Genomic DNA, 23,685 nt, shown 5'->3' with positions numbered 1-23,685 from the left:
CATGTTGGAGAAGCATCTGTTTAAATGTAGGAGGCGGGGCTTATGACCTTTTACTGCAGCCAGTTATTAAGGCAACGTCCAAATGTTTTGGCTTCACTTTTAGAGGAGCTGTCATGTCGTCCATCTTTTTACACAGTCTATGGCGCCAACTCTCAAAGATTGGATTAAGGCTACTGACAGCACCATGAAGTGAGCATCAATTACCTCTGCTATCTGCTCTTTACAATGTTTGATTGGTTAAGCATAACGGCCTCATGATAATCAGCCTGAAAGATTTGTAGCCAGTAAGACACGCAGAGATCTTTGTCAGTGAATATCACAAAGTTGTATTAGTGTTCATATGAATCACAAAGAGCTTTTCAAGTCCAACATTTAAAGAAATACAAACAGGGGTCAGATAGTCTCTCCTAAAAGATAGCTCAGTGGAAAAGTGGGTTAAACAAAGCACAGGGTAAATAGACAAGTATTTATATAACAAATGTTAACTCTATCTTAGGCAGAAATAAGTCTCTCTCTTTTTTTTTACACAAAAGTCAACGAATGCAGAAGTAGTCACACAGTCTCCTCTGATTTAGACTCCTACATATGTAAAGGTCCTTAGTTCCTGCTGCACGGCTTTCAGTATAAAAAGTTAACAATTACAAAACAACTCAAAATGACACAAAAACACTTAAAACACACGGAGACGTGATTATATTTCAGTCAGAAGAGAGTACAAATATAAAGTGATTCTTATTTTTTAAACAAGGTGAAAATTAACGTTTTGAAATGTGAAGAGTCTTCGGTGATCAGACGCCGTCATGACATCATCGTGTGGAGGAACTGATGATGTCATGAGTTCAATGGGAATATCTGCAGACTCGTGGTGGTGATGATGATGATGATGATGATGATGATGATGATGATGATGATGATGATGATGAAGAGAAGCAGTTGGAGACGTTGATGAATGAAATGTGGAGTTGGGCTTTTGATGAGCTCAGTGAGAGGAAACGTGGTGGGCGTTAGAATGCAGAAAAGAGAATTTGAATCAAATCAAATGTTGATAAAAGATAAGCTTTAGTCAAATTGAATGCATGCCATCTTTACAGTAAAAAAATGGGTGAGAAAAGAAGAGAGTGGATGTGCTTTTGACAAGACGGGAACTTATGGAGGAAGAACTCTGATAATCCTCCAAAGCTGAGGAAACTTCTTGAAAGAAGTTAACACGACTATTTTGGAAGATTAGGTTTAAAAGTGTCGTAGGTTGGTGCACACCAGGAAGGGAAATAACAACACATCTCTTAGATCTTAACAAGAAAGGATTCAAGAGATTCAATATATTCTTTAAAGGTTTTTCTTGAGCGATGTCCTCTGAATTGATTTGAAACATTTCCCTACTTTCTTACTGTTTCAAGTCACTGAACAGTCACGTTGCAGATCTGGATTATTTATCTCTTGGCTCGACAGCCTAAGCAGACATTAAAGAGGACATATTATCCACCTTTTTCACCTTTTCAAACGGTCCCCTGTGGTCTAAATGAAACATCTGTGCTGTGCTTTGGTCAAAATATAACATGAATCAAGCACCAGAGGAGGTTTGTGACCCTGTATAAACCAGCTCTCTCAGAACGCTCCGTTTTGGTGTGTGTGTCTCTTTAAATGCAATGTGACCCCCCTGAGTTTTCCTGGTAGACATCACTCCTCTGTAGCAAGAATAAAACAGTGTTGATCTCGGCTGGGGGTGGAGTCCATGTGTGGAGATACCAGGGCAGGGGAGGGTATTTTCTTTATACCAGACACCCACTGTGACATCACAAGGAGAGAATATTTGAAACGGAGCATTTTTCTCTGTGTTGTAAGACTTATGCAGACCACAAACAAAGGACTGGATGGGTTTATTTCACATTTTGTGGGTCGGTTGACACTCAGGTTACCCAAATATATGTTCAAAAACACTGTAAAAGTGGATTTTTTTATAATATGTCCCCTTTAATTTACTTTAGAGTTTAACCTAAAGCCATTCAGTTTCTTCCAATGTTGGTCATTATTAGATTTCCTCTCACATTGGCAGCATTATAAATGATATGTCCTGATAAATACTGATATATTTTCCAATATAGTAAACATATATTGTGCTCATACGTTTTCCCTACTTTATCCCTAAGACCCAGAAGGAGGTGATATAAAAAATAGAAGAGCAGAAAGAAGGCGTGAAAGAGGCAACATTAAGGCAACGGTTAATGGAAACTGGATCAAGATGAGGTTGGTTTAACTTAGAAAGTGAATGTTCATGATGAGCTGATTAAAGTAAAAAGGTCTAGGAACAGAAAGAGAGAAAGGGATAGAAAATGTAAATGAAATGGCGAGCAGAAAGACGTTTTTCCAGATTGAAACTCTGCTATGTTCATATAATGTACACACACAAACACACATTTTCCCACATTTGTATCATGTCACAATCATCATCCACAGTGTGACACAGTCCATGTAGGGAAGCATCGTGGGGGAAAAAAAGACTCTGTACAAAAGCTACATGTAGCTCTGGGTGTGAAGGAGGAGGAGCTGAGGGGTGGAGTCGCCTCACAGCAAATACTTGGATGTGTTAATGTTATTTTTTCCAGAAATGACCAGTCCACTGTGAGTTTTTGATGTGGAGAAAAACGCTGCAAATTCTGAAACACATGCAAAAAGTCCAAAACAAATGCAATGGTGAAACACGCTGCAAACGCATAAATGATGCAAAGACAAAAAAAGCACAAACACAGAAAACAAATGCAAAAGAAAAAACACTACAAATCCAGACATCCCAGCTGAAGTGCTGCGAGGCCTGCATGTGGTTGCACTCAGTGAAAAGGTTTGATATGCACGGGAGGGAGAGTCTGGATTCACAGCGTTTTTTCGTTTGTTTGTTTTTGACTTTGTTCACTGTACATGCAGCTTTCCCTTGTTTTGAACTTCTGCATGTGCTTCTGAATTTGCGGCATGTAATGGAAACAGTTTGGGCTGTTTGCAGCATGGTTGCCCTCGTTGGCCACCGAAGAATAGACTTGTGAGAAATCCGATAACTGCGGGGTGGTTTTGGTTCATTTTCAGTGTTCACATGATGACACCCAACAGTGCTGTATTTTTAACTCAGTGCTGAATTGCTGCCTTTCAACTCCCTACTGCCTCATCAATATCAAAGCTCATTAATGAGAAAGCTGTTAAGAGAGAGAAAAAAAAAAAACCTCACAGAGTGGTATTCTATGTTCACATAAAATTAAAGATTTTGAAATGTTTGACATGGTGAAAATCAAAATCAACCAATAACCATAAAGCAGAACAGTTACCTCCAACATTTATGCAGAAGTAGGCAGAAATTTACGAGAAAATGGATCCTCTGGTAATCATCGACATAACTGTTGATTATCAACGGATCCTCATGGTGGAAATATTTGTTTTTCAATTAAAGGAATAGTTTGGGATTGTAGTGAAGTTGTATGAGCTACTTATCAACAACAAGTGAAATACAAACAGTAATCTACTGCTGATACAACCCCACTCTGAAAGAACGTCAAAGTATCCCTTTAACCTCCAGACAGTTGTTTACTTTACCCCGAGGAAATACATCTGGCAGCATTATGGCTGTTGTTGTAAACAGCTTCACGATCACAGCAGAGGGCTCCCGTCTTATTGCTACATGTTAAGATGCTTTGTTGCTACAGATGCTAACCAAACCCTGAATAATAGCAAACACTCATTGCACTGCTTTTCATGTTCAGCCTGGATGTTTAGTCAATCAAAAGGACAGGAAAGTTGTTGAGTTTCCCAAACAGCTGAACACCCTCAGAGTTCAAATTACTTTAGATCTGTTTCCAAGGGATCCAACATTTTTCACACTGGACCATATTTGTTAATGGAAATTCTCCAGTAAATCTGCTTGGTTTGAAAATGACAGGTTTACTCGTGAGGTATGAGCTCATAACTTAACTATAACTCGTGATTCAAAACTGACCTCAGTAAGAAAAGAGAGAAGGATTGTCCATTCATGTGAGCAGCTTCATTCTGACACACAAACAGATGAAGAAGTCCTGAACAGGCTGTGTGTTTGGACTGAGTCTGTTCAGTTCATTTGGCAGGATCCAGGTCTTTGATGACGGGTTCTCTGTTCAGGTAGGTGGCCCAGTAGACCAGGTTGAAGCTGCTGAACAGCACAGGGAACATGATGCGGGATATGCGGTCGATCTTACTGACGCTGTTGAAGGTTTTCTTGTTCTGCTCGGGCTTGGTCTCAGACGTGTTCTTGTTGGTGTCGTTCAGAGCGCACTTGGAGATGGTCGGCAGCGTGGAGTCCTTGGTGATGTTGGGAGCGTAGTTGGCCACGGCTACAGCGTACGCGTTGTTCTTCTTCATGATGGCGGCTTCTTTTTTCTGTCGGGACAATCACCTCAGGGTTAGACTCATTTTGAACTCAGTATTTATGAATGCAAAGTTGATACTACAGTGCAAGTTAAATACACATACTGTAACTTTACTGTAATGGCAGCCATGATACAGGCGGCTCCAAATGTGCTAAATGTAATTTCTCGTTGACGGGGAAATCTGGGTCTGACTTTCACAAAATGTAAGGTGTTAATGCGTCATCTATATTTGTAAACCGTCCATGATTTGACTAAAACATATTTCTGCTTTATATCCGTCCTTAAAAATTGAGTGGATTGGTCCGTAGTGATCTTTGTTTACATAGAATGTATGTTTTGTATACTACAAATATTCTCTGTTTTAGGTCTTTCAAAACTAAATGTGCTTTGTCTGGATTTAGTCCATGCTGACCCTCCACTCCCACACTACCATCCTGATCAAATAATCAAGAAGCCTCCCCCCCCCCACCCTGACTGTGAATGGTTGTGATGGACCCTTCCAGAGGAGCGTGTCTCAGCTCTATACCTTGTCATTGACGACACTCTTCCCGTCCCACGCCCAGCCTCTCTTGGTGAAGTAGTTCACAGTAGCAAACTCGATGAGCGCCGAGAAGACGAAGGCGTAGCACACAGCGATGAACCAGTCCATGGCTGTAGCGTAGGCCACTTTAGGGAGCGAGTTACGAGCGCTGATACTCAACGTAGTCATTGTGAGGACTGTCGTGACACCTGAAAGAGACAACCAATCACAATCACACCACCAACATAACTGAAAAATAGAACTCCGTGTGGACAAAACATTTTAAGACATAATTGTGCAAAATGTCAAATCCACGGTATAAAGCTCTAACACCAAATCTGCCACAGTGAAATGAAACAAAGGGAAGATTACCAATCATAAATTAGGATGAGGAGGCGGAGCTTATGGAGGCTGTTTCAGAGACAGACCCCTAACCAGAGGCTTCACTCATCGCTGTGTGAAGGGAGACACTAACACAAATAGGTGGACTCTTTAATAATACGAGCACTGCAGGCCGAAAGCAGGGTTACAACACGTGTCAGATAGTGTACACACACACACACACACACACACACACACACACACACACACACACACACACACACACACACACACACACACACACACACACAAAGACACACACACCCGCACACACATGTACCAACTTATTGGAGCTGCAGGTCATGTTTAATAGCTTTCTATCACACAGTGAACACGTCAATACCCACGGTAAGAGGATAATGTGCTTCCATTTTGAGGTTTCTTTCCCCCTTATACACACACACACACACACACACACACACACACACACACACACACACACACACACACACAGATCAGACCTCTCGTCTTGAAGAATCAGCATTGTACATTTCTTTGTAATATTTCCATATATTCAGACGGAATGTAAATCCCTGCATTTGAGTGGTGACTTGATATCTTGTTCTACAGAAAGATCTCTGCTGCTCTGGCATCTTTAATCATTAATCACATGAATCTGTCCTCCCTACCTTTTATTTTACTGTCTCATAAACTGTCCAGCGATTGATTTTACATCACTTTACAGGAACTATAAAAGCAGCATTTGCAGCATGCTGAACAGTTCGACAAATGCAGAACAACAGGATGTCGAAGATTAGTCTTTTCTTTCTTTGTGGAAAGTTTGAATAAAATGTTGAATTTCAGAACTCACCAAAGACAGTTCGCGCTGGCACAGACTCTCTATTGAGCCAGAAGGAGACCTGTGAGAGGATGACCGTCATGATACAGGGCAGATACGTCTGGATGACAAAGTAGCCAATCTTCCTCTTGAGGTGGAAGTGAGCCATCATGACTGTGTATTCACCTGAGGATGAAGAGGGAGATAAAACGCTGAGCAAGCATTGGACAACTTGATCTTTTGATGAGAACAGAGATTACAAGCTACAGAAATTATAGGTGTCACTCGTGTTATATGTATAATGCATCCATCATGAAAGAAGGGATCCAGAGAAATGAGGAATAATCTCTCTGATTTATTAATGTGTCTAACTGTTCCTGGTGGAACAAATAAACAGGCCGCACAAAGTGTTTCATTATGCAGAGGCTGAGCTGTGTTTGCCTGTCAGACGTCGCTTTGATCACTCAGTGTGTTGCTTCCAGCTCCTCTGTTTTTGTGGAAAATAATAATGGGGGGGTTTGTCTTTTAGTAAAAGAGTCCCTTGGTTGCTCAGTACTGAAAATGATCCTTCTGTTGAGCAGTCCAAGGTCACTTTCACACAGCACTCCTGAAGAGTTTCTGAGACTTTAGAGGTGAGCTGCATGGTGAAATATTTTACCCGACTTTTTCCTGCCAGCCACTGAGTGAAATTTCTGCAAAAGATGTGAGGTGACCTGCTATGTGCAATCTCAGCAGGAAAGCAGGTAATGATGAAGCAGCTTCATACTCTTTTCTTCTCACCAGTACTCTGTGTTCTCCTTTTCTGATACTGTGAATATGTCCAATCACACCTAGTGTGGATGTGAAGGTAAAAACTGTTATCCGAGCATTACTGTGGCTTCCACTGCACCCCTTTTAGTAATATATCACGTTTATAAATGGAACATTTCCATTATGATAGGCCTACATCATAACGGTGGACGCACTCTGACCTTTCAACTGATACCTCATCTGGCCAATTAAGACCTTCCAATCACCAATGAAATTCTGAACATGTGGAGACACGGCTTCAATAAATGACTTGCATCAAGAAAGCCAGAATAGCGTTTCTAATGGCAAGAGATCTGTGACAAATGCCTGCCTTATTTTAACAGATGTACGCTTGTTTTGAGGACTTTTGGAAGAATTCAACACATTCGGAAACTGCAACGTCTCAGCTTTCAAAAGAGACGTTATTTGTGCTTGTCGTCCAAACTGTTCAAGAACAGCATCCAGTTTCCTCGGGGTATGTCAGGATAGGCGTTTTAGGCACATTGCTACAGGATCCGTAACTAATTTGTACTCAAATATTCTTAAACCAATGATTCATGGCCAGTCTCTAAATAGAAAGGTCGTTTTTTTATGGAGGGATGGGGGGGATCAAGCTTTGTTATTTCACAGCTTTGGCGGTAAACAATTCCTCCTCTATCCAACCGGAAACCTCTCCCGTTGTCAGGGACGTTTAATGAGGCAACTCAGGGTGGTTTCAACGGCAGGCTGTCCTGAAACGTTACAGAGTCAAGAGTGAACTTGAATCAAGATGTGTGAAAATGGTTGCAGACTTTATGGTAAAAAATGTTTTAATTGTTAGAAAACCCAAACCTGTTTGTCTGACTTGAAATGTGTGCATGATGCTCACCTGTGCTGGATTTGATGGTCTCGTTCCCCACAGTCTGACCCATCAAGTCGTACTGGTTGAGTCTGGATCCATCAGGCGCTACTTCCACAGACTGGGAGGCGTTACGAGTCCAGATGTAAGTAACCTCTGTCTTCGTGTAGGCATCTAATGGGCAGAGAGAGTGAGGAGACGCCGATGAACACACAGATTATGTAACACTCCGAGCAGTTTATTAAGGTTTAAATGACAGAGATCAAACAAGCACCTCCATCAACTCCTACACAGAGAAGCACTCATGATGAGGGGGTTTCCACTTTGTCTCAGATTCTCTGTTTGGCTTATTACTGTGTGTTGGGTTCATCCTACTTTGGTCTAATGTGTACCTGTGCGTTTCCTTATTATGTGCCTTTGACTAGTTTGGATGCAAACCCAACTAAGTTGAAGGAAACATATTAAAGCCAAAGTTAACATAACATAATAAGTTAAAATGACTCTTAGCCATTTAGCTGTTTTCTTCCACCTGGTTTCTTTGTGTGAAAATGATTGTATAACCTTAACCCTTAGCACAGTTATATTATGAACATCAGATTTTTCAGGACAACCCAGGCTATCAGAATATGACTGCTGCAATGATGCCTGATGACTGTTTTAATAGTTATACGACCATGAAGACAACATAAAAAACTAAATGGAAAGTAAATCTCCCAGAACTTTACTCTAATCACTGTTACCAGAGTAACAGTCGTCACATCACACACAGATCAACAATGACAAATCCAATTAACTTCTGAATACGGCTCCCTAGAGCCTTCATTATCAGGACAAAAAAAAATGGACTTGAGCTTGTATAGATCTTTTCTAGTCTTCTGACTACTCCAACAGGAGGTCACACCTACAAGTTCACACCCTGATGGCAGAGGTTTCTATGTTAAGTGACCTTCAGTATTAACGAGGCACAGTGGTACACATTCCCAAGGACACATCGGACATGTAGCAGCAGGAGCTGGGGATTGAACCCTCAACCTTCCTGTTGAGTGACGACTGACTTACCAACTGAGCCACAGCCGACGCCCCAGAAAATGAGACCTAGGGCGCACTCACACTACGCTGCAGTAGACCACTGATTCTACCAACTGAGCAACAACATGCAAACAAACTCTGAATGCCCACCAGGCGCCTGCCATACAACCCTCTCCGTGTGTAAATCAAGATGGCAAGATGGTGTAAAGGTAAAGACTGTGTGTAAACATTTCCTTCTCTTAATTTCAGCCGTGGAGGATTATTTCTTTCTTTTCAACGGTCACATAATCATGTCTCTTGTTGACCTTTGGCTGCTACTGATTGGACGCTACCGTCAAGAAAAACAAGAGAAGAGGAAATCAGAGCATGTGATTGGTCAACAGGAAGAATGGAGCTTATTGTAATTTCCTGTGAGGGTCACAATGGTGGTTTATTTATCATGATAGATTTACTCTATATTGGCTCCAAATAAACACGGCTGGGTTAAAAACGTCCTGGAAGGGATTTAATTGCCTGGAGCCCTCCATAGACCAGCAAAAGGGTTAGCTTACGATCACAATAGCCCCCATAAAGATCCGTCGTACGGTTCCAGAGATATTAAAAACAATACAGATGGCACCCCAATGGACTCCCCGGGGTTTTAAATGAAACAGCAGGCGTAGAGCTGCAGAGAACACGAAACACTTACAGCTTCCAAACTTGAGAGGACACGAGTGGAAGTCCATGGGGAAGTCTTCAAGGTGCATCGGGCACTCAGCTTGAACGGTCAACCTGAAGCATACATACATGAACACACAGAAAGTAATTAAATCCTTACAGGAACACGGATGAATCGAGATTTAAAATGTTTCGTCTCATAATGGAGAGATGTTCACACCTAAACCGCCACTTGTTAAAAATGTAGCATGACTTAAAAGGTGATTTAAGCGTCTACCTCATGGTGTAGAGCAGGGTTCCATCCTCCATGATCCTCAGCAGCTTGTTGGGCATGGTCATGTTATGGGCCACAGATTTCTTGCCGTTATGGAAGAAGGTGTCCGGGGTCCAGATCCTACTGGCCATCAGGTTGTTGAGTGGCAACGTGTTCATCGGCCCCTGGAACTTTAATCGCTCGTCCTTCCAACTCTGACGGAAGAAAACATCCACAGTGTACTCCTGAGAAAGAGAGAGAGAGAGAGAGAGAGAAAGAGCAGTGTTAAATAGATCCCTGTCCCCCTGAGGACAACGTGGGGTTGAATTGTCTTGTCACACCAGTTTCAGGGTTCGTGATCAATGATGTTCTGTATTGTTCACTTTGAAGATCTCAGTAAGCCAGCAGGGGAAATGCCATGACTCTAACACTCACATGGATCGTGCTTATCCTTGGTCTTTAAAGGAAGAATGTGCAACTTTTTGATAAAGTAGATGTCGCCCTTGAGCACCAGCATTAAACCAAAAACAAACGGCTGTTTGGCGACACCTCCGCTATTCTGAATCCTTCGCTATCCTCCAGAGACACACCTCCAACCCCTCTACACTCGCGTTCACACAAAGGAGTTATCAATTGGAACGCACCATAATTAAGCATTAAGCGCTAAGTGTAAGCAGCAGACAAAATTGTCCTTATCTCGAGCTGCATTGTTGTGTTAGCAGGCTAATGTTAGCGCTCTTTAGTTAGCTCGTAGATTCACACTGCATGTAAATTTACACAGAACGACTGATGAAACCCTTAAAAATAATCAGTGAGTACAGTATGTTATTCTTCTTTTCTCTATAGTTCCTCAATTAAACAGCCTTAACACGCAAGGGGATCAGTGGGCCGGCCGTCCTGTCCATGTAAACACGACTCTGACAACATCACAACGAGCGGGACTCGAGCTTCTGACTCACTGTAGACAGTCATGACTCAGAGAGTTATTTACAGATTCCTGCTGTATTTATGTGTAAAATGTTGCACATTCTGCCTTTAAGACTTTATTTTTTTCAAATGAAGTGCTTGGTAGTTAATTAAACAGTTTCTTAAAGCTCCTCCTCTACAGGTTTCTAACCAATCAGCAACCTCCAGTGTTGAAATTGAAGCCAATAAGAAAGTTCAAAAACGCTGAACTTTTTGTCATCTATTTCTACTTTGAGTGAACTGATCCTTTAGAGCACAGTTCATCTCGAGTGACGCTTGAACAGAGCTGTGTCATCCCTCTCTCATGAATAATACCATCTCTATTAATACTTATAGAGATGTGTGTGTGTGTGTGTGTGTGTGTGGGGGGGGGGGTACACCGCTTCCTAAATCAGGCGCGTCCCCTTGTCTTGTTGGCTCCACTTTTTTCTTTTTTTGGGTGAATGCAGCCCGGCCTATAGTTCGGCACCTGGCCGGGTTCAGACCTGACTGTCAGTCTCAGATCCAGCTGCTCCCGGAGGCAGAATGTCAGACAAGGTTTACATCACAGAGGTCGTCAGTCCGTGCGGCCGAGCGGAAACATCTTTCTCTCACTCTGCCTTTCTCATTACTGTTCAGCAAAACTAGAAATCATATTACGACATGGCACCACGTTGAGTTCTGTCCTTTAGTCAGCAAACAAGTTCATAATCCTCGCTACTGCCAGAGGTTTTTTGTTCCCTAATTGTCGTTGTTGTTCATGAGAGAGAGAGCTATTAGGACATTTTGAAGGTGTTTGCTTAAAGCTGTGCATTAGAGATGAAAGAAATACACACAGATCTGACTCCAGCTCCTCCCGTCTGTGGGAGTTTACAAAGGAAACATTTAGGAAAATCAGCAATGCTCCTTCATGAATTCACATGTACAGTGCGATCACTCAGGTCCTGATTGACAATCGGGCGGTATGAGCACATTAATCGTGACCTTTGGCCGCGTGTTGTTAACGTGGGACATGACATTTCACCACAATATTTGACGATTGTACAGTGTATTCCTGTACCCTTAGGGTGTCACGTCTCAGGGCTAGTGCTATAAGTCCCTTTTGTTTCCCCTGTGTTTTATATGTATAAAGGTTTATATATACAACAAAAAAACAACCGTTCACAGTCACAGTCACACCTACAGGCAATTAAGAGTCACCAATTAGCTCGTCTTTGAAAGTTAATTGGAAGCTGACGTATACTGAGAGAACCCAAGTATGTACGGGAAGAACATGCTCACAGAAGGGCCTCAGTCTGTTAACCGCTCACCACTGCATGCATGAAACAAAATAACATTTAAATGAGAGATTATCTGTGTTGTGAATTGAAAAATTGAGGGTTTTCAAACTTGTGTGTGGTCCAACATACAAAATAAGCAGGTGTATCAGATTTTTTTTTTCTCTCACAGTGTTTACCTGAGCAACACAGACGGGACATAATAATCCAGCAATAAGAAAACCTTCACAGACACGGAGGCAGCAGCAGCAGCAGCAGCAGCAGCAGGGGGCCATTCAATCTATCAGGCAAAGGGAAGAAGAGGTGTGTGTGTGTGTGTGTGTGTGAGACTGTGTGTGCATGTGTGTGTTCCTGTGTGGGAGATGGGTGTGTGTGCGTGCCTATCAGAGCCGAGCTATCAAAGGCAGAGAAAAAAGACACTGTGGTGGAGTGAAATTATCTGCTGCAAGTTTGATGGAGACATGGCATGAATAAAACATGAGAGCGTCTCTCTCTCTTTTCTCTTTCTTTTGAAGGTGCTGTCTCGATCACGACCACTTCCATCCCTCTGCCCCTCGCTTCTGTGCCACTTAAATATTTGAGGGAAGAGGAAGGGCGGAGTGAGGAGGGGGCGGCTGGGTGGTGGCTCGGATTGTGATGGAAAAACTGAGGAAAGCTTTTAAGGTAAAAAGCAGAGGGTGTGTGTGTGTGTGTGTGTGTGTGTGTGTGTGTGTGTGTGTGTGTGTGTGTGTGTGTGTGTGTGTGTGTGTGTGTGTGTGTGTGTGTGTGTGTATAAAACTGTTTAAACCATTTAAACATGGTTCAAACATCTGGATCAACCTCAGATTTGGATTTTTCTTTTATACTCTCTGCCTTTTTAAGATTCAAATAGTAGCTATTGCACACTTTTACATACATTTAAGATATTGTGTATTTCAAGATATAAGAAAATGGTTTTAATTTGAGGGCTGTAAACATTATTAACACTGTGCTACATTTTAAAATGTAGTAAAAAATATATTATATTATTATTATAAAAATATTACAAAATGAGGTGCCTGTAATCAATGATGCTGGTGGTAAGGTGGTAAAGTTGTTATCTACACGTACACATGACGGCTGACTCGCGTCCACCGCAGTGGTCAAAAATATGTGTGATGCAGTATACAGATGGCCAGTAGGGGCAGTGTTGAGGCAGGAGGATGGAGTGGTGATGTGACAGAGATGTGACTCACACATTTTGTGGACAAACTCATAAATCAAGTCCACAATCATCCGCGTCTGAAAGATGGGTCACTGAAACGGAACTGTGAAAAAAACACGCCTGTTCAAAATATCTGGGACGGATAAGTTCTGTCTTAGAAGTCGATGTCGAGACCTTGTCAAACTGATGGAAACAAGATCGCTGTTACAGTGAGCCTGTTAACTGGCGTCTGAAAAGCGGAGTGCTGCATTTGTAGTTTTTCTTTAAATACATATCTGACTGGGGGGGGGGGGGGGCAAAGTCCTGCAAGCGGGTGGCCCAGGTTTGAATCCATCCTGTGACACCTTTCCTGCATGTCGTTCCATGGTTTCTGACTCTATCCACTTTCTTTTCTCAAAAATAAAGGCACAAAATGGATCTTAAATGAATCTTAAAATACATATCTTTCGAGTATGTTGACACCATATTGAAAAACTACATTAAGAGGCATTAAGAGGACACTCTCCTTTCTCAAAAGCTGCTGTAACTACAACAACCTAAGGATGCATTCAGCTGGACGTCACCACAATAAACTATACTTCAGGACCGTTACCCCCATGCACAGAGGAAATGAGCTGTACTGACGGTGTGTTCTGGCCTGAGCTGATCTGATGTTATTTTTGATTATTGTTATTTATTACATGAGTTCTGAACTCAGAATTACCATCATAGTAACATCCTCGAGTGTCGCCATGTTTGTGGTTTACCCCCACACATCAGGTTGGCCTGAGCTCTCTGGTGTGTCTGAAATCATAAAAAATAATTTACAACTCTATCCTGGCTTTCTTTAGAGTTCAAGAGGACTATACGGTGAGCTCATTGGACAAAATGAAAACCTTCCCTTAATTAATCATTGATGTTTCTAGCGGAGTGCATGATGGTATGAAGTGCTGGTTTATAGACCACTGGTTGTACATTTCTCTTCATGATGTCGTGTGTGATTTTGCAAGAAGAGCAGGAATAATAATCCTCAGTGACATCACACAGCAGTGAAAGACAGCGGACCTACAATAGATGAGAGTTTACAGAGAGCAGTGACTGATTGGTGCTGGTGTCAGGCGGGTAGCTGTGATTGACACGTCGCTGCAGCCATATTAAAACATGCAGGACTATAACATGCAGCATCCAATCCCAAATCTTCATTAGACTCAGAATAATAGGCTGTCACGACGGACGGCCACTATATGATTATGAATATGTTGAATATGTAACACATCGAATCAGAGCAGCATGGCGCTGAATGATGGGATCTCATTTTTAATAACACAGTCTGACCCCTGCCTTGTCATCACTCTCCTGGTTGGAGTGGCTCGGTTACCAATGGCAACAGGACAAGCAGCGCTGACAGGTCTCTGTCTGGGAGATTTTATCTGCTGGATGTGAGTAATTACATCTGAGCCGACCCAGCAAAGGAAACCCGGAGATTTTTAAAAAGCACCATGGGTTTGCTTTTTAACGGTCAAATCTTCAGAGACAAAAAGGTTTTCACAGTCTGCTTCTTCTTAATGTGGTCGATTTTAATTGTTTGGTAGTCATGAGAACAAGTATGCCATTGATTTTGTGTCTACACACTTTGACTAAATTAACCGTATAAAAAAGACCGTTCACATGCATAGGCCTGTTTAGTTGATTTAAAACGGCCAGGACCTCGTTCTTTCTTGTAACATGAGACTAAAGTCTCTCATGTCATCATGTTGTTAGGACACAATTAGGGAAATAACATCATATCACAGTCTCAGAAACGGGATAATCCCTTATCCTGGTTTAGAAAAATCCAATTTTGATACCTGGAGAACTCAGGAAGAAAACAGAATACTGTGGCATTTATATTTATCTTACCCCGGTTTCTCAGAGCTGCTGACTTCCTGCGCAGAATCTGCTTCATCGAAGTGACAAAACAAACATGGCGGCGGCAACAAGAGTGTCTTACTTCTAGAGCGAGTAATCAAAGAAGTAAATATAAATGGAAGTTTTAGATGACAGAGAGAGAATCAAAATGCCTCTTCATGTCTGTAGTGAACAGGCTACAGGGCGCCAGTTTCCCAACATGAATGTTGGAGTAACTCAGGTCACGTTGGACAATACTCGAGAAACATGACTCACTGACATCCAACTGAACCTTTGGCCTCAGTGACTGATTAGTGTTTTTTTTTTTTTAAAACCTCTCTTAAAATATCCCCATGCTTTTGAGTATCAGTTTGATAGTTTGTTCCAACGAGCTCAATCCTCCTGATACATCCTCTCGTTTAGAGCTCTTAATATTTTCATCAGTCTGTGTCTCAGAGCCTCCAACGTTTCTCAGGCTGTCAGGCTGCTTCCCGTTCACACCTGAAGCAAAAAGCCTTTAAGCCTTTTCCAAACTAAGTGATACATGTTTGAAACGGCACATTTGTTTTGACAGCTTAGAGTGTGCAGTGGAGGCTTTCAGGGGACCTGAAGGCACTTTCACTTCAAATGTGTGTGTGTGTTTTTGTGTGTGTATGTGTGTGTGTGTGGTCTCAGCTCTTGAGAGGATGTTGCACTTTAAGGTGAGGTGTGAGACTTACCATATCTGTGTCGGACACCGGGCCGAAACTGGTCACATAGATGTCGGTCTTAACCTCCGTCACTCGGTCTGTGAAGACAAAGAACAACATTTGTTGCAGAAAAAAAAAACACACAACCTCTGGAAGTCAGAGGAGACGAATGAGTTTAGGAAGCTGACGAAACAAAGAGCTAGAAATCTATTCCTCAAACTCTGTTGTAAACTTTGTTACTTCTGAAGTGCTTCAGTGTTGACATCAAGATTCACGTACCCCAAACCCAAATTCTAAAAGGTCGGGTCATTGTTTAAAAAGTGTAATCAGAAAAACATGTCAAACACTGAAACTGAGAAAATGTTATCTGTTTTTGGAAAGAGAGTGTGCGGAGCTGCAAGGACCCATAGTGGCTCTGTAAAGCTCAGCCTCTTTTTTGTTTTTGCATGTTTGCATTTTGTTGCTTTCATTTTCTTTCAATAATATTCTTCTTTTTTTCAGGCCTGCACTGTACATATTGCAGCACCTGTTTTGTTTTTGCCACCCACTGTAAATAAATTTACTGGTGCTGCATTTATGAACATCTGCCACATTTTTCTAACCTAAGCCACAGGGCCATCCTTTAGAGGCACCTTCTTTGAAAATAAAATGTGGAATTTTGTTAACTGAATCCAGGCATGCATTATGCACGAAGACAAAACTTTGACTGCTGACATTTCTATGCAGCACTTGTGAACGGTTCCTGACACAGTATTTTGGTACAAAAAGTTTTCAAGAATTCAGGTCAAATGAAACTTTCTTGTACATTGTTTGCAGAAGAAAAAAGGAAAATATCTCTTTGACTGATTTCCAAAGAAAAGAAAAAAAATGCACTTTCTCTGTCCTTAGTTCCTCCATAATCAAACACCATGTCAGTGTTTCTAATTAGTGTCATGATAATATAAATGCAGAGCGAGCTGCAACATTTCATCTTGTGTGGAGAGACCGAACATGAATTCAACTTTGAGTGATTTCTGCGTGTGCGTGCACATACAGCACGGACGCTGCAGTAATCTGTCAGTCGTTCACTGCCTGAGGTGCTGAAGGTGGCATCGACATCATTTACTCCACGTCTCACATAAAAAACCATGAGCTCTGCATGGATAACGACTGTTTTTTTTCTCTTCCAGATACATGATGTCATTAGAGCTGTAAGTTGAACACAGCCCATAATGTTCATACATGATAAACACCACACTTAAAGCTTTCTGCAGGTATATTATTATTTCATATAAAATGCAATTTCAGCAACATCATATTGGATGTACTGAACCCGGACGCGTGGATCATAAGTCTATATGATGCTTTAAAACCCCTACAGGGGGCAGCAGTGGCAGGTTAATGGAATAGCTTTTAGAGTCTGTTTTTGTGTTAAGTCGAAAATACAATGTTTTTTTTGACTGATTTGTTTTGTAAAAGTAAAGGAAAAACAAGTGTTTGGTTAAGGTTTTTTTATGGGGGCGTTGTTCCTTTATTAGATAGGACTGCTGCAGAGGGGCAGGACATGTTGGGAGGAGAGAGAGGAGAGTGGAGACGACCTGCAGCAAAGGGCTGAGGTCTAATTTGAACCCACAGCCGCTTCATGACAAAATCTTTGGACAAAACTATACGCAAAATGGCATGCGGCACAGTGATCGTTTCAGCGTTTCAACTCAGAGCATCAGCAGAGAGACACCGAAGGTATCTACAGAAAAATATGAAAATGACCACCGCCCTCTTCAGCAGGAGGAACAATGAGAAAGCTCTGCGACATGCATAAAATTAAAATCTCTCTGGCGGCCTCCATTGTGCAGCTAGCTGCTTTTTTTTCCTCCTCATGGAAGATAGACCAGTGTCAAGAAATGAGCTCCATCGGTCCAACTAAAGAAGAGCAAACCCCGACCAGCCAAACCAAATCAGCATCCGAGTCACTCTTTAAAGGCCACATGTTATCATTCTAGAACCAGAGTCTACAGGATGGAGATGTTTTGAGCTCGACTGCTTGAACTACTGACTCCCAGATTCGACTCATGGTTCTCTCTCAAATGCAGTTTGTCGTGTTTTGTAAATTGTGCTTCGTCTCTCTTTATGTCTCTGTCTGTAACTTTGTGGGTTTTTTTTGGTGACCGTCTCGTCCCGGTCTCCCTTTGAAAAAAAGGTTCTCAATCTCAGTGGGACAAACATGGTTAAAAAAAAAAAAAAAACATCTTTGTTTCCTTGCTTTGATGTCTAATCATTTAGGTACCTTGTCTGGTTGAGGATGGCGTTCTAATGAACGAGTTTCCTTGAACGCCCCATGCTCCACCAGGTGTTTTCAAACTGGACTGTACCAAGTTGGACTCTGGGCTGGGGGAGGATGTAATGCCATTTTCATTTTTGGGATTTAGTTTTAAACCATCTGAAGTAAGAGCAACTCTCTTGCTTGATGAACATGCTGTAGAGCTTTTTTAAATGTAAAACCTGAATTGAAAGATTGACTTTTGTCATTGTTGAAATATATTCAATTATCTGTTCCAACTTCCTGGTTTGTAAAGTGGTTTAGCCTGCGAGTATTTAAACTACTGTTGGCAGCACTGAGGCTTTTTATGCGTCAGCTGGGGAACTCTTCTTTGAAGTAAGGTCATTTCCTGTTATGTGTTGATGCCTGTTTGAGATTTGTTACTTCTGAGAACAAAGTAAATCTGAGGTCTGATCCTTGTTTCTGCTCTGTTGTGATAACTTTGGTTCTCTAAACCCCAAAGAACTGCTGCTTCACATCTTCATCAAGAGAGTTTATAATCTGCACCCTCAAATTATCAGAAAACACTGGGAAAGGAAATATTTACTCACACTACAAAAAGTTTCTTCCTCTGTAAAGCTTTAGAAATGTTTTCATTTTAGCAGAAAGTTAAAAAAATTAGATCGATAAGGATTTCCAGGAAAGTTTGTTTTTCATGAAAGCTGTACGGTGGCCGGAAGCTGTATGGTCTAAACAAAACTTGCTGCTCGCTCTCTCTAACTCTCTCCTGTATATCCTGCTCCACAGCGCCCCCACAGGCTTGGAGCACTGACGTCATGAAGGCAGAACTTGCAGTGTTTCTGTATTTGCTGTTGTTTTCTTAATGTGTGTGTTTTTGGACTTTTTTTGTTTCTGTACTTGCAGAGATATTTATGTTAATGCAGTTGCTTTGCAGCGTGTTACAGCCGTTGCATTTGTTTCTATAGTTTGCATTTGCTTTAGAGTGTGCAGCATTTCAGAATATACTGCTCTTTTTCCTAAATGTAAGTCGTTTCGAGCATTTGTGCCTACGGGCCACCGCAAGGCTGTGACACAGAGCTGGAACTGTATGGCAGGACACTTGAAAGTAGATCTGTTTAAGGAGGGCTTTTACTTCTATGTTGGTAGTCAAATATCGCTCAAATAATTCAATTAAGTGGGGATTTAGACGTCACATTTCTGGCATTCTTTGATTATTATTTTCTAAAACTTGGGCTCGATGAACACTTCTCATTTCTCAGAAAAGCTGCTGTTTTTATACTTTTTCCACCATGATTGATCACACTTTCTTCGACAGGTATACAGGTGTGAGAGCAGAGTTGTACTGTGTCCAGTGGAGATCTGCTGTGCCCATTAAACATAAAAGGGGAATCTTCTTTTAAAATTTAACACGATATGTGCATGGCTCCCTTCAATGCAGAAAACGGTATTTCTTAAAACCTGAAAAATTGAAGTATTTTAATCTAGAAAAAAACATCAGATTTTTTTTAATTTGATGAAAAGACTCAGTTAGATCCATTGACCTTTTTTTTTCTCTTTACAAGCCAGGAAGGGTATAATGAAAGGGTGTTGTAAATTGCATCATGGGAAATGTAGGATTCAGCGTTTGGGGAGTTTGACACGTATTAAGTCAAGATTCTCAGCTGCTCAATTTGTATCATTCTTTAAAAAAAATATATCTATAATGTTCCCTCAACTGTAAGAAGTGAAATGGAAACTCATCTTTTAACCGGTGCACGATGATGAGTCATATCTTCGATCTTACCTCCGAGGCCCGGTCTCAGTCTGTTGTCGTATCCGTCCAGCAGACTGTCCAGGATCTTGGTGAAGGTGGTGATGTCTTTGGGGTTACGTGTTGTATTGGAAACTGCTTGTGACCTAAATTAAAAACATGAATGTTATCGTTAAAGACACAGAGAAAGGTGAAATAAAACCCACACCAGTTACAAAAGTAGACTTCACTTAAGTGCTGCTAAGAAGTGTAGGTGGTGAAACATATTGATAATCTCCACCTACAATATCTAATCCATTTTATCCCCAGATTATTTCATACTAAACCTGGCAGGAATTATTGTGCACCACATTTCTGCATGTTAAATTATTATGTGCATCTTAAATGTTGTGCAAAACGTTAAATTCAAACCCTGAGGCACATGTTGTACATCACAGCTAATGGTCATGCTCTAACGCAGCTAACTCTAAATTAACTTTTAAAAGGAAGCTAAACACATTCTTGTGTTGTGAGTTGACAACCAATGAATAGCCAGGCATTTTAGAATCAGAAAGTAGTAGATTTTGTTCTCTGCAATTTTAGCTTCTTCAGACTGAATTGATTTTTCCCTGTTTAGAGATTAGAGCAACAATATGAAGGAATTGGGTTTGGTGTGCTTTGACGCCCACCGGAGGTCTCTGAGTGTAACGACAGTGCAGTCACGCCTACACCTCTTTGACAATGTTTATTGGATTAGAAGCACAGGGTGTGAAGCCAGCAAAGACACTGTGAGAAGTTACAACCATGTAGACTGACAAGGTTCAGTAATATGACCAAATTTTGCGAGAATCTGACTCTGCATGCGTTTTCAGCATTTTCATGTGGAGTTTGTGTGTGTTCATTCAACTGTTACCATGACGTCATTGGGCTGTGGCTAAATGGCTTCATTGGAGAGGCTACTTTATCATACTAGTTGAGGTACATTTGTCAGGTTCATGAAGGTAATTTAAAGATCTGAGGAAAGAGATGTCTTTTTGTTTTAAGATGGATTTATTCATTGTTTTGTATCGAACCTTAAACATACCTTTGGTTAGATGACTTTCTGCACCCGGTGATGCTGCTAAACATGACACGATAACGATGCAGCCTAATGTAACGTCTCAGTGTGTACTAAATAATATCTGCAGGGATGAACACTCTGCTTTCTGCTCGGTCTCTCTGTTTCTCTTCTTAACTTGGAAGAGTTGCATATTGTTGCTTTAATGAATTGGAAGCTCATATTGTTAAATGTTTATTTTGATATAGTATTTGTTCATCACAGGTCACACTGTGACATAAAATCAATCATCTCAACAACAGCCTCTCCTGGTTCACAGTTACTTTGTATTAACCTGCAGACACCTTAAAAAAAAAAAGCTCTTCTTCTCATTGAACTCCATCACAGCACTGCAGTTACCATCTGGGACACAACAGGGTCAAAACACACAAACCTGTTCCACCTCAGGCTGTTTCTAGATCCTACAGAGACACAGAGGGATGCGTCATACACTGTAAACCCCTAAACTACTAAATGCTCTTGTGCATTTAAAGATGCAATCCATAATGCACGCATAATTAGTCGTTATTGTTGTTTGCCTACAAATTGTCTACTTTATCAATGCATGACATACTCTGACAATTAACACTCATATTTTCTCAATAATAATGCAATTCAGTGATGCTTTGCTTATTCCAGATAAAAAGAAAACAGAGGATAGTAGCCTAATTGGGGTATAGAAAATCATCAAGAGACCAAATGCACCTTTCTACTCTTTTATTTTACCTTCTAGTCTCAGTTTAGAATATCATTCTTTTCTCCGCTGTTTTTAAAAGTATACTAAATGACCCGAGCAGTGGTTTTGATTGCACATTTGTCATGTTTTCTTTCTGAAGACTGCTGATCTGAATCGTTTAATTTAGACTATATCACACTTATACTCTTTTTATTATTCCAGTTTAGTCAAACCCTGTCAGGTCTAATGCATACAAAATGGATCGTTAATGTTGCAATGAGGATTACAAATTAATTAGTGGATTTGGAGTTTTAGAAACGACATGCCTGATACTCCCACTTTTAAGCTCAAAGTGCAAGAACAAGGGTGGATAGAATTGTGTGCCAAATCTTAAAATTGAGATTTATTTTAAAAAGAATGGATGCTAAATCTGATATCGAGAAGCCGACATTCCCAGAACGTCTCTTCAATGTTTACGAGGCTATTTAAAATGTTAAACTATCAGCACTGTGCTTTTGATATGAAAAAAAGTCCTTAAATTGTGATATTTCTCAATGAGTATTGGTGTGGCGCTCACGTGCTGAGCGCACAGAGAGCGGTGAGCAAAGATGTTTAAAATGTTTAACAATAGCCTAAATCATAATTTTAAAATTATTTTTTTATATGAATGGTAGTAAACTTGACTCTTACAAAAGGTTTTTAAATATTGTCATGTGGTAAGCTCCGTTTACGCTGCCTGAGCGCGCGGTTAGTCTGCCGTGTGATTGGTAATATTTTCTCTGTTTATGTATCAAATACACACAACTGATCAAAACTTACCGTGTCTGCCAGAGAACGATCAAAGAGACCAATACAGGCACGGACTGCGAGCTCCATCGTCCTCTCATCGCTGAAGCCTGTAAACGAGACGGGAAACGCTTTCAGTGCGCGTAATTACACGGTAGAGCGACACAAGCACCTTACAGCGGTTGCAATTTAAGGGATCCAGCAGAGATGCAGCTGTCTACAGATATAACACTGGTTTAGTCTCCGCAAAAAAAATGTGTTTTTGTCGGTGCAGTTAATCCATGACTCTTCAGAAGAACTCCGTCTCCAAGGTGTGTCCGAACAAAAAGCTTTTGTTCAATGTGTCCATGCTTGATTTGTCGAACGATGAACGCTGCCTACCTGACACGCGACAGGTGTCTCCGGGGTTGCCAAGAGAGACTGGGCAAGTAAAGACGGCGAAGAAGAACAAGCCTTCCGCTGAAAATGAGAGTAGCGCGGAGAGATGTGGTTACTGTTCGTCCATTCTGTCAGCTCCTCCAACAGGGAATCCCCACAGTTCACCCAGACACTCTAACGTGAGAGCAAACTGTGCAGAGAGCAGCGCCCTGCTGTATTACAGCGCACTGATGGAGAAACACTGAGGCGGAGTGGTCCGTCTGTAGAGAAGCGCGCGTTTCCCTCGCAATGTGCTCTTTTCATTCGCGCGTCCAATTGCGCACGAAGGAATAACAACCATGCAAGTTGCATGAAGCGCGCACATGTGTCAATTCATGTCATTGATTTTAATCAAAACGACGGGGAAGAAAATAATCTGGACAACATGATTCAAAAGCAACCACTTAAAAGATCCAAAGCCACAACTGAGCAACATAGAAGGGAAGAAATTGTTGCTACTGTTCTACCTTACCAACAAACGTCGACCTCTAGCTTCTTTTGTTGTTCGTTTCCAACTATTTGTACTGCGTAGTTTAAATAGAATTATGGTATTTCAATGAAACCAGACAGAAAATATTTAGCAAAATCTGCACATCTATGCAGAATGTTAAAGACTGATGCACACTAAAACATTCCTTTCTGATTAATGCGTAAAATGACTCGTACTTTTGCATATTTTAGCACAGAAAAAAAACAAAAAGTACATAACTACACAACAGGTGGAATAAGGTGCCTTGGGAAGCCAATGTGGAAGGACTTTGCACCTGCATTTGCTCTCACCACCAACAGAGGGCGACCCCGATAGTTGCACAAAAGATGTCAGATTGTAAATCCTATTTGTAACTTGATTTAGGTTCAGGTTCATTACCTCAGAAAATATTTTCTTGCTGAGTTTTTTTTCCCCGAATCAATTGTTTCAAATCTTTAGCATAGCATGATGATTTTGTATGGTCCACGAGGAACAAATAGAAGACAGGGTATGCTTCACACTGTGATTGACTATTTGCTGTTAACCAGGATGGAGGGGTAACAGTGTTTGATTCTCATTCAAATGTGATCTGTTCCGCCCCAAAAATCCAAGATTATGACTTTCTGTATGCAGTCTAAGAAGTGTTTTCATGTCCAATATGAACTGGC

At 41.2% G+C, this 23,685-nt stretch overlaps 1 protein-coding gene across 1 annotated transcript; it reads right to left on the bottom strand.

The window, feature by feature from the left end:
- Positions 1-302: 302 nt before the first annotated feature.
- Positions 303-22,775, bottom strand: gabra2a (gamma-aminobutyric acid type A receptor subunit alpha2a). The gene is made up of 10 exons (XM_065966678.1): positions 22,513-22,775; positions 22,165-22,241; positions 19,628-19,740; positions 15,618-15,685; positions 9,652-9,872; positions 9,406-9,488; positions 7,719-7,862; positions 6,095-6,247; positions 4,909-5,111; positions 303-4,392 (listed from the first exon to the last, which is right to left on the bottom strand). Exons 2-10 carry the CDS (start codon positions 22,230-22,232, stop codon positions 4,090-4,092), a joined length of 1,356 nt encoding a protein of 451 aa, XP_065822750.1. The 5' UTR covers positions 22,233-22,241; positions 22,513-22,775; the 3' UTR covers positions 303-4,089.
- Between the last annotated feature and the right edge of the window lie 910 nt (positions 22,776-23,685).

This window comes from Labrus bergylta, chromosome 18 (assembly GCF_963930695.1).
Source record: "Labrus bergylta chromosome 18, fLabBer1.1, whole genome shotgun sequence".
NCBI lineage: Eukaryota > Metazoa > Chordata > Actinopteri > Labriformes > Labridae > Labrus > Labrus bergylta.
Note: the sequence above shows the minus strand (reverse complement) of the source record. Positions and strands in the feature narration are given on the sequence as shown.